Below are 12271 nucleotides of genomic sequence, written 5' to 3'. Positions count from 1 at the left end.
AAAATTAACCAAATTGTCAATTTTTGGTAATTAATTATTTTGTTTTATATCAAATAAGGAAAATAAGTTCTACATTATTGAGAAATATAGTTTTAAGTGTGCAGTTCTTTCCGTTAGATAAGCTTTATTTTTTTTAAATATATTTACTTCTTTCCACTCTACATGATTTCTTTTTCCTGATGCTCATGTTGATCATGATGCACTCTTCTATCTACCAAGTTTAGTTTTTCTCTATAGTTTTCTCTTGTTTGATTTTCTCTTTTTTTTTTACCCTCTCCAATGATTTACCTGTACTACTTACCATTTAAGTCAAAGATTTTTCTTGCATTTAATCCTGTTAATATCCAAACGTCAATCATTAGAAAGACAATATCTGAAAGGTTATTTTTATTCATAATATATTTACCATCATCATTTGTATCGTATTCAGTTCAAAAGTCTATAAAATATGTGACCATTGGTAGATATGTGATATTAACATATTTGACAGTTATTTACATTGGAATTGTTTATGTGATAGATCAACAAAGTAGCAATTATTTGCAATTATACATGAAAATATTTTTTAATACACAAACAACCTAGTGGTAAGTCACCCGTTTTGGTAGCCAACAGTGAAATGAAAATCTATATATTAAACTATCATGAAAGTGTTAGTTTAACAATGTAAGAACAGACCTCCAATACAGAGAAAATATCAAACAGAATCCATAAGCAAACTTGATCTCTAAACCATCAGTCTAATGCTCAATAGTTTGTATGTGTGATTCTATTTTTGATAAGGAAATCAGAAGATGAACAAATGAGACAGGTAATAAAAGAGGTTGGGAATTCAAGAAAAAACTTTAAACTGCATTCCATATACAATTGAATTCCTTTCTAGAGTTAAGAGTAAGACAAAATCATTATTATTTATTAGATTTATTAAAGGAAGGTCAAGTCCCAGGTCCATTCAATAAGACATGAGTAAAAAAAAAAAGTGATTTAAAATAAATAAGAAATAGGAAGATTGAGTGAATAAGGCAAAAGTCATATTTTTTAAAATAGGAATAGAAGTTTTTGTTAGGTCTTGTTATTAGGCACACTTCAGATCATGCTGTGCCCACTCAGCCCTCATAAGTCCTAATCCATCCATCAAAAAACAAAACCTCAACATATGACACAAAAAGCTATTATGTTTACAGTTCCAATATTAAAAATGTTAAAATAATAATATTAATGAAAATATCCATCTAAAACAAGATATGTCTCTATCTTTACACTTGAAGTTACTCCAAGAAATATTTTTTTCTGCAAATAAACTCTGTTTAAACAGAACTTAGATAAATATTTACTAAAGCTTTTAAATGATCATTATGTACAATCAGGAAACAACAAAGAAAGCAAATAATGATAATAACACATGATTGATCAAAATACAACTCCTTATTACAAGCACTAATCACATAAAAAATCTGAGTCCACCAATTACCTTTACTACTTACAAGATTCAATTATGTTAATAAGAGTGTTTAAAAAATTCACTAAAATTTTGACCTATCAGTACTACTCTGAAACACTAAACAAGTAATAGAAAAGAAATGTAAAACTAATATAGTAAACTAAACATTCAACTTTTATTCTTCGTAATGACTGCATACAGTACATTAAAGTGGTAAATTTGAAAGTGACTCTTCTCTGTATTTTCAATTTTCCTATTTATATAATTACAAAATAGAGAAAAAAAAATGACATTACATTCAAAAGTGAATAGAAAATAAAAATGGCTGCCAAAAATGAATCTTGATTAATAAAAAAAAATTATTAATCCAATAATTTACAAAGTGGTATTTCTGAAATTTTAAAAGAATTAATTTATGTGTGAAATTTCAGCTGGATGGGGTAATGAAAACTTGTTGACATAAATTATTCACTTTTTTCATTTTTGACTTTTATGTATTGGATGAAAATTAGTGGCTTCAATAAAAAAAAAAAGAAAAAACTAATACAACAAAATATGAAAACATATAGGCCTAAGCTTGAACATTAAGTAATTATGGAAGTAGGCATTGAAACTGAAGATTTTTATACCAGTCAGAGGACAGCTGCTAACTTGCCATATCATTAGAAAATTTGTTACAGAAATAGATTTTTAGAAAGCTTATATCAACTCATTCTGTCTGTCTGTCTGTCTGTTAAAAAGTTTGTACATATTATTTCTCACATAGCCATTCAGGGATCAAGTTGAAATTTGGCAATTTATTTATTGGCATAGATAAGACTTAATCAATTAAAAAGAAATTACCAATTAGTCAATTTATTACTGGTTTGATACAAACAAGGAAAATTGATCATTTAGTATTCAGAGATATGGCTAAATATATATAGAGTTCCCCCCCCCCCCCCTTAAATAATTGAACACATTATTTCTCCAACAGCCTTTATCGGATCAAGTTGAAATTGGAAACAATTATTTGTTGTACCTAACAAAACATAAATCAATTAAGAAACTAACCAATTAGTCTATTAATTATTGGCAATTAATTATTTTGCTTAATATAGACTGGAAAAATAACTTCCACATTTGTAAAAGAATTAGTAGTAAATGCAGAGTTATTACCCTTTGACATGCTTTGCTTTTTTTTTTTTTTAACTTTCTTAAAAATATTTTGCTTCTTTCTAATTAATGAAATTTCATCACAAAAATGCTAGAAAATGACATGAGTTAGAATAATATCTGTAGCCCCATTCAAATCTAGAAAGACAACAAAGAAAGATTAAAACTTACGTTTGTTAAAGAATATCTTGAAAGTAAAGATGGTAAAAAAAACGGAAAAATTCTACAAACAATTCTTGCTATAAAAATGATTAAACAAATCATTGATTTTATGTTACAGTGTCATTTATCTGAATGAAGGGATAAATGAGGAGATTGGATGTCCATAAAAGTTTGGGCAGAGTCTGGTAAAATTATTAACCTCCATGCTTTGAATTGCTAAGTCTTTTTGAGACATAATTTAAGTAATCATCAGAAATAAAATGCTTAAGCATTGGTATTTCAAACTATGGTTTACTTCCAACAGTTCCTGAAACTCTGTGAGTTGGAGCTGACTTTGTTAGAAATCCTTTGGGTCACACCAGCTTTGAAACCCATGTTTACATTAGATCAGGATGTGCCTTTATAATATCCATCTTTCAGGGTATAATAAAGTCTTAAATGTTAAATCATTTTTGTTTTCATTATGGAACAAAATATTTAATACTTTTTAACTTGTAATGCATTTGGTAAAATGCTTCAACAGTTACACAAACAGTGAATTTCAAATATTTGGTTCAATATTTGGATATGTTTTTAAGCTTGTCCATGATTTATGGAATAAAAATTCAACAAATGGGGGAAATAAATTGCAGATGACATTGAAATAGGATGCATTACTTAAAATTGCAGGATTTTTTAATCCAGGACTTTTGAAAAGTATAATTTTAGTTCCTCAATCTCTGACTTAAAAAAATGTTGATGATAATGATTGAAATGATATTACTGTACAGGGGAAAGAGTGAACAGTACATTTTGGATGTTAATTTTTAATTGCAGTTATTCATTATTTAATAAAATTTCATTCTAATTGAAAACACATGTGAACAATGAATAGCATATAATACACATTAGAAAAGTATTGCAAAGTCAGTTCTCACTATAATGCAGTAATTTCTGTGTCACCAAAATAAAATTCCTCTTCTATAGCTGAGTTAGAAATGATAATCTCCTCATCTAATCTGTCTTTGTTACTGTCTATCGACCCCCTCTTTGAATTACTTTTCTTAGGCTCTTCATGGAAATGAACTTTTTTAGCATAGTCAGGTTCTGGTTCATAAATATCTACGTAGCTTGTATCTAATTTTGTATCACTGGTTGTTGATAGTGTTGGTGAATTTGTTATGGGTAGCTTAGCTGTTTTCTTGACATGTGCATATGTATCATCAAGGTTTTGGGTTAAAATGTCAGCAACTTCTTTGTCCGCCTCATCAGAATCAATTTCATCAAAGTTTCCTCCTATGCCAGGTACTCCACTGTCAGTTTCACTGGGTCCTCGGCTTAAGGTACGTTTCTGACCTGCATCAGGAGAATCTTTGAGGCTGGAGCTGTCTGAAAGTGTTCCATTTATGTTAGAGCTTATTAGAGGAGGAGTAGACACTCTAGTTGTTTGTCCTGTGGTGCCATCATGCTCATCAGAGCCATGACTTGAAGCACTTATATTATCAGGAATGTTGGTGTTAGTGGCTGACTCAGAGGCATGTGGTGCATCTTCAGTATCAGGTACAAATGTTGGATTTTCAAAAGCCACGTCAAGTTGGGGAAGACTGGTATCTCTGTGGTTGTTTGCATATTCATGATTGCTGTTGTTATGCATTAGCTCTGTTCTAGACTCAGTGTGTGTGCGTGTAGAGTCATAGATTGAGGTATCCTTGTTTAACTTTTCAAAAAGCTGTTTCTGTCTTTTAAGTCTAAAAAAGTAAAAAGAACATATCAGTATTTCTCAAAATAGTTATTGAATTTTTAGCATTAAAAACTATCAGGACTTCATGTTAAAATACACTAAGACTTAAATGTATAACACAAGAAATGTCAGCTGGGTGCTGTTAGATCACTATTTGCTATAAACTACCAAAAAATAAAGTAAAGTAAGCTATATAGATTAACTCACTTTCTAAATTATTTTTTTTAGTCAAAATAAAAAAGTTGAAAAGAGAAAAAGGTTGTCCATTAACTAATTAAAAACTACAAAGTAGAAAAGTAGATAAGGTTTATTAAACAAACAGGGCTACTAACCTCTTTTGTTTCTTTCGCAAACAAATAGACATTACAATGGTAATTATCAGAAATAATACTGCCAAAACTAACACTGCAATGAAGGGACCCAAATAAGCATTGGATGTGGATTCATCAGCATTCTTGAATTGTGAGTAAATTTTCTCAGCATTAGCTTTTATCAAACTGAAGAAAAATAAATGAATTAATAATACATTTTAGTTTCATCTAAATAATAAATAGGCTTTATCTACCACTAAGACTGTGTGTATTTTAAGGTTATTTAATTCATGTATTCATAGACTTTCTTATCTTATTCATCAATAAAGTGCTCTGTAATTCATGAATACAATGTAATAGAAAAACACAAAACAGTGCTATAGGATGCTTTTAATAATTTGATTACCCTAATGCAACTTTGATCCTAACTCACCTATTCAATCCTGTAGCATCAAGTTGTTTCCCTTGTAAAGTAGATGCAGTTATGTAAACTCTTGAACTGGAGAATTTAGAAATCATATTTTCATTTGTTCTTTGATACGAACATTTAAGAAATGTGAGAAAAAAATTCTGATGAATTAAAATGCAGTTATTCTTGCCTGAATCTAGATTATTTCTAGATCTACTAGAAAGTGTAACATTTTAAGTCAAACATATATTCTCAACAAAAAAATATCATTTGAAAATTGTATTTTAAAGGAAATTCAGCTTTTAGAGATGATAACAGGAAAATTTTAAGAGTTATAAGCAAATCTTGATCATTGAGTATTAAAATTAAGTATTACAATTATATTTTTTTTTACTATGATAACATAGAAAGCAATACAAAAAATGAGTTTCCATTTGTTTTCTAAGATTCATTATTTTGTATTGTACAAATAAAATATGTTATGACAGAATAAAGAAAATTAAGTTTACCCCATAATGGATATTTCAGAAAGACTTTCAATATTTAAAATTTTCACTTTAACACCAAGACAGGATTCTAGTTTTCTGAAATACAATAGAAAACTGATTGTTTATTTTGCATTTTTTATTTTGAGAAATATATTGTATAAATATAAATAGTGTGCACTTTGTTTAAAAAAAAACAAAAAAAAAAAACAACTACTCTAAGCTAATCAAATGTTTAAATAAAAAATATAAAAGAAAAAAAAAAGTTCCCCTTTCAGACCTTGTGGTCTATAGGTTAACAAGGGTGTCATGTGGCCTGCACAGTGACCAACCCCCTTTAATTTTCCCCAACTAATGTCATGTACCCATTAGAGCTGAGTTGACTCAAGGCACCCAAAGATACCGAAATTAAAAAGCTCTGTCACTAGGGTTTGAACCCAGGACCCCCAGTTTGGAAGTCAAGCGCTTTACTGCTTAGCCACTGTGCCTCCTTGAATAAAAATATAATTAAATTTAATTGTTGATAACAAGATATGGGACAACTGGAAAATAAAACATCTGTTTATAGGCCTTAAGACACAATTGCAAATTACACAACACAAAAACAATATCGGCTATGGCTGGTGTCAATATAGGTTCTGATTTAAATTTATGAGATATTAAACAAATGCTCTAGTTAATCCTTATTATTAGCATTAAAAGATCAGAAGGTAGTCTGATTCTGATTTACTATTCCAAATGTTTTAACTTTTTCATTTATTATTTATTTTATAGTTGTAGAATAGGTTCTAATATAAAAATAGGTGGTACATTTTGATTTGTTATGATTATTTATTGGTTTGAACATATTTAAATATTTAAATATTACAGTGCATTATAGTTACACATTTACATTGCTATACAAAATGTAAAATGTGTTTGTTTTATTTACTGGTATATCTTAAATGTTTTGTTTTTTTTAAACTCTCAGAAACTCTTTTATGATATTAAAAAAGTTAGTTTGCCTATAAATGTGGTTATTTAAGTTAAAAAAATGCAGTCTACATACTGTCCAACATTTTCACGATCAGCCATTAATTTGTCTTTATCTACTGGCAGATCCACATAGGCAGTTTCATTAAAACGAGGGATATATACCTGTATTAAATAATTAAATGATAATAAGTAATGCATGCTTTTTGACCTAGATAATATCAATATTTAATATAAATTAAAGTATAATCAAATTTCAAATAATAAGATGAATCAATAGAAAATATATTACCTTTAATATAGCTGTACTTTGTAAAGGAGGAAGTCCACTGTCAGTGACTAAAATAGTATAGCCTGTACCATTAATTTCTTTGTCAACAGGAATATTAGTTAGTTTTATTTGGCCCATTTTCTCATCAATGCTTAAAAACTCTCTGTTATAAGGAGTATATATTTGGCATTATTTTTTAGATCTAAAAAAAATAAGTCTTAATGGATAAAAGATAGGTTTAAATAAATTTCAAAATAGAAAGCAGAGAAACACAATGGCAAAAAACACAAAACCCCAATACTGATTGTAAGGGTTTCTGGCTTAAGTTCCAGTGCTGAATCAAATGGACACAACAGCTTGTGAAAAAGTAAGAATTTTAAAAAATTAACAAAAGCAGCTGAGATGGTATTTGGGTAGACTCCATAAGTGTGGAGCTTTTAGGTATCTAAACTAAGTTCAAATGAGTTAGAAGGTATCAGAACTGCGATTGCATTTCAGAGTATAAATAAATATTTTTTTTCAATTGAAAGTGACATGTATACTTATTGCATCCCATGATATAAGTTCAAAATGGAAGTTACGTGATGATGAAAGTCAGGTTGACTAACCTTCCTGATAGTAAAGAATACTTCAGTTCTGCATTTTGTTTGAGATCAGCATCTGTTGCCTGTGAAAAATTAAACAAGATCACAATTTAACAAACATATTGAGCAAAAGTAATGATTTCAAAATATGAAATTGCATGATAATTTAATAGTAAGTTTCTTTTTCTTTGTGCCTATTTAATAAGCCTGCATAGAAGTGTTCATTGATCTGACAGATTGCTATTTAAAAGACTTACATTGATCTGTAGTAACACTTGACCAATGGTAGCATTTTCTTTAAGCAGTAAGTAGTAAACATCATTGGAAAACTTTGGAGCATTATCATTTACATCTTCAATTATGACAGTCATTTTGAAGAACACAGAACTTTGCTATGAATAGAATTGAAAAACAAGAAATAGAAACAAAGTTTTAATATCTGTAATAACAGATAAAACAAAACAAGGAGCCAGGCTTATTTTAACATATTGATAAATTGAAAACAAACAGTCAACTTAAAAAATACAATTATATTGTGGCATATAATATTTCCTGATGAGAAAAATAAAATGATTTAAAAATGATCAAAAATGGAATCACTATTGTTATAATTTGTCAGGTTGAATTTTAAAAAAATATATAAATATTTTACTAAGGGCATAATAGTCTGATTCGTTTTTTAGCATCCCCTGAAAGGGGAAAAGACGTTATTAGTTTTATGTGGAATGTTTGTCCGTCCGTCCTGTTTAGATCTCGTAAACTAGAAAAGATAGTGAAAATCTGACACCATAATATTTTAGACCATTTAAAGTTCTGATGCAACGACCACTTTTTTCTTTTATGTAAGCGAAAAATCTAATTTTATAAATTACTTATGCAAGCTATTTTTTCATAAAAATACACCACTTTTACAACTATTCACTACTAATAGTAACAAATGCGGGAGGCTCTTTATGCAGTGTTTCCAATCTACAAGAGAAAAAATCTATTTAGTATGCATATAAAAATTGACATAATTTAAAACAACAATTAATAAGTAGTTTTTCATATTATCCCATGAACTGCAGTGGTACACTACATAAGTAGTACACTTAACTAAAGGAATTTCTTTTTTTTTTTATGGAAATGTTTTTTTTCTTGAGAATTTGAATAAGAGATTGGCCCTATATAAAACAATTAGATATTCATTATAAGATATCAGTAAGGCCAGGTTCACATCTAGCTTTACATTCACTTGCACCTATCCTTTGGTCTGCTGGACTGCTGGGGCACCACACAAGATCTGTAAACCTTCTTTCTTCATTCTTCTGTCATTTGTCTGTGATAGAATTTCATTCTGATGTTCCTTCTGAAAATATTGAAACCTTCCTTTTTACCTGCCTGGGTGGACCACTTCGGGGGCCAATTTTGAGTTTGTGTTTCCCCCACAAACTGTCTTTGTAACCTTGTTAATATTTGTGATGGCTGCAAATTAATTTGAATACATATATTGCATATAGGAAAATAATTTTTGTTCATTTTGAAATTATCTTATTTTCTCTCAATGTGCAAAGAAAAACAAATTGTTACAGCTGTTTCATTAAAATTTTGTCCTGTACTAGACATTACAGGTTGCTATTTAAACTAAAAAAAATGTAAGTTCTATGTTATTCTTTTATGTTTTTATTGTTTGGATTTTTTAAGTAGTTTTTTTTTTTGAAGAAGAAATTTTAAAAATGGAAAGCAAGAGTTTTGCATTCTTGAAAAGTAAAAATTTAAAATTATTGAGCAACATTATTTAGCGTTGTAATGATGTAAAAGAAGATTTATAATTACCAAAGCGCCACTGAAGAAAAAGACATTGTAGTTGTCCTGCGCCTCTCTGTCTAAAAGTTTACTTGTATACAAGACACTATAATTAAAAATTTTTTAAACATACTTTTCTTTAAAAACAAAGCTTATTTTAATGCGTGTCTATAAGTTTGGATCAGTCATGTAGCTAAATTGATAATAGATCTAGACTAACAATATTAAATCTGTGCGATTAGAAATATTTTTTTACCAATTATTTTTGTTTAGCATAATTTCATGCTTTTAGCGTTCTCAATATGCTATGATCCTAGTGAGCCTGGACAAGTGGGAAAGAGGGAGAAAGAACAGGGGTATCTGGGTGATCACTTTTTAAATGTCTTTAAAACAAAAGGGAACAACCTGAATTTGAACTTGTGGGTTAAAGCCTTCTTAGGCTTCTCAAGCCAATGCAGTAACCACTCTGCTAGTAAAGAGTCTTTAACATGGAAAATTGTATAGTTATCTATTGTTTCTATTTCATGTTTGTGTTCACTAAGCCTGAGAGGACCGCATAATAAAGAGGACTAATTCAACTTATACTAAATACTATTTCTTTCCCTTGTTTGAGATACCAAACAAAGTAATTTATTACCAATGGTTAATTAACTAATTGGTTATTTTTGAAAAATTAATTCTTGTGTTGTCAGGTTAAAGAAATAATTGTGCAAAATTTTAGCTTGATCCAAGATTGGGTGTTGGAGAAATAATGTGTAGGCTACAACTTTTGGTCAGGCAGACAGACACACAGACAGAAAGAGTTGATATAAGCTTTGTAAAAAAATGGATGAATAAATATTTGAAATATATCCTTCCCTTTATGTTTATGCTGGTTGATACCATTTTGTTCTCAGCTAACATAAATAATCTTAAAAACCTCTGGAATACCTCTGAGACTCAAAGAGAAATGCCATGACCACTAAGGATGGGAGCAGATAAAAATAACCCACAGCTGAAAACAGTCTTGCAACAAAAACCTAGGCCATGATGAGTATGCATAGCCAAGCGTTAATGTTCCCCATAAAGACAAAGCTTTGTAATTTGTGATACAAGCCTTTATCTTATTTATTTTACACTCATAAAGACAGTAGCCAATAGGGAAACCTAATTTAATGCATCAAAGTTGATGCTCAAAATAATTTTTTTTTTTCCTTGATAACTAAATTATAGAACTCTTTTAGAACATGTATAATTTTTAAGTTTCTTTGAAGAAATGTAAAATTATAATTTTAAAATGTGCTGAATTTACTAGGCTGTTTCAATTTGTAATGAAACAATGCATAAACCATTTACAACAATATTTACAACAATATGTATAATTATCTACATCAATTGCTATAATGTTTTATAATTACACAAGTTATTCAAGACGTAGATCAATAGACTTGTTTGGAAATGATACATTTTAGAAGTTCTTTCTATTGAACATGTATGTAATGGATTTGACTGTCCAGAACAGTGAACCTAATAATGGACTAGGATTTTAAAGAGCTTTGGTAACTTTGCATTCTCAAGATAGCATTGCCATTCTGACTCTTATCTAATAACACTATTATCAGTAATCACAAAAATGTAATATTGGGTTAGATTTATTGCATTAAGCTAGTTCAGTATTTTAAATTTGTAACCCTTGCAAATGTACTATACATTTTTTTGAAAGTATTTGCCATGTATGAGCAGAAATTTAAACAATACTTACTCAGCTTGTATATTAAAATCAGTGGAGTTAGTTGTTAAACCAGTAAACTGTAAATAAAATTAATTATTTAGTAAAATAATTGAATATACTCTAAAATATTATATGTCCTTCTTTCCCCCATCACACAGAGATTACTTTGCAAATAAATATATAGCCTATAGATAGATCTAAAATAATGATAAAGAAGAATTTATAAGGAGCTGCTAACATAATGAATTTACATGGGCTTTAGAAACATACATGACATGTATACATATAGTTTTACAGCTGCATGGAGATGAGATAAATGAGAGCTATTCTACAACTGAAGGTGACCAACATTTTAAACTAAAATAGAATTAAGAATTTATTATAAGTAATAAAAGGTACAAACATGTATAGTCCTAGAAATAAAATCTGTTGACTAAAAACTATTAGCAATATACGATTGAATATTTTATATCTAAATAGATAATAAATAAGCATATAATCTTTCAACTATATAGATAAATTCTAATAAAACCTATCATGGTGTGGTACATTTACAAAAAACACAAAATGCATATGAGTTTCATAAAAAAATATATAATACATTGATTTTTGTTTGACTAAAATTATATGCCTTTGATTGGGAATGCCTGCTACTATTTGAACATGTTGTTACTGTATAATGATACTATTAAACTTTAAATTTGAATTTACCTGTATTAATTATTTTAGTTACCTACTGGTAGTACAGTTACAGGTGTATTCACTGGAACATTTTCAGATACAGACACATTGTAGTCAGGTATTATGGTGGAGTTAGTTCCACTTGATTTGATGACCACAGTTACAGGGACTGTCGAACACTTTCTAGAGGAACATGAAAAAAAATAAAAGTAAATCTGCTGTGAAAACCAATAGTATGAAAATGCATTGATTTTATACTGATACAAAAGGTCTCTCCTAGTATTCAGTATATAAATTGTTTTTTCTATGGCATTTATTGTGTAAATCCTTGGTAATAAAATGTAATAGTAATAAAGAATATTAAAAATACAACATAAAAATAGTCTACAAAAAAAAAAAAATATGTTAGGAAAGATAACCAAGTTTTTATTGGATAGGGGAGAAAGGGTAGATGACTTAAAGATAAAGTTGAAAAGAAATTAAGCAAAATGTGGATTGAATGATGAAGCAGAGTTTATAAGTGTGAAACAAAATGATGTGGGACATTGCAGTTATTTATTTTTTTGTTGTGGGGATATATATAT

At 28.8% G+C, this 12271-nt stretch overlaps 1 protein-coding gene across 14 annotated transcripts in view; it reads right to left on the bottom strand.

Annotated features, from left to right (window-relative positions):
- Window positions 1-372: 372 nt before the first annotated feature.
- LOC106056450 (cadherin-23-like) overlaps window positions 373-12271 on the bottom strand; it is a 64399-nt gene continuing 52500 nt past the window's right edge. For all 14 annotated transcript variants that reach the window (XM_013213199.2, XM_013213201.2, XM_013213210.2 and 11 more), the window contains 11 exons: window positions 11744-11870; window positions 11037-11083; window positions 9326-9401; window positions 7768-7902; window positions 7535-7593; window positions 6948-7089; window positions 6732-6820; window positions 5708-5782; window positions 5223-5288; window positions 4811-4975; window positions 373-4485 (listed from right to left, as the gene is read on the bottom strand). In XM_013213199.2, coding sequence (XP_013068653.2) covers window positions 3675-4485; window positions 4811-4975; window positions 5223-5288; window positions 5708-5782; window positions 6732-6820; window positions 6948-7089; window positions 7535-7593; window positions 7768-7902; window positions 9326-9401; window positions 11037-11083; window positions 11744-11870 — 1792 coding nt within the window. In that variant the 3' untranslated portion in view covers window positions 373-3674. The remainder of the gene's footprint in view (window positions 4486-4810; window positions 4976-5222; window positions 5289-5707; window positions 5783-6731; window positions 6821-6947; window positions 7090-7534; window positions 7594-7767; window positions 7903-9325; window positions 9402-11036; window positions 11084-11743; window positions 11871-12271) is intronic.

Source organism: Biomphalaria glabrata, chromosome 6, assembly GCF_947242115.1.
Source record: "Biomphalaria glabrata chromosome 6, xgBioGlab47.1, whole genome shotgun sequence".
Taxonomy (NCBI): Eukaryota; Metazoa; Mollusca; class Gastropoda; family Planorbidae; genus Biomphalaria; species Biomphalaria glabrata.
Note: the sequence above shows the minus strand (reverse complement) of the source record. Positions and strands in the feature narration are given on the sequence as shown.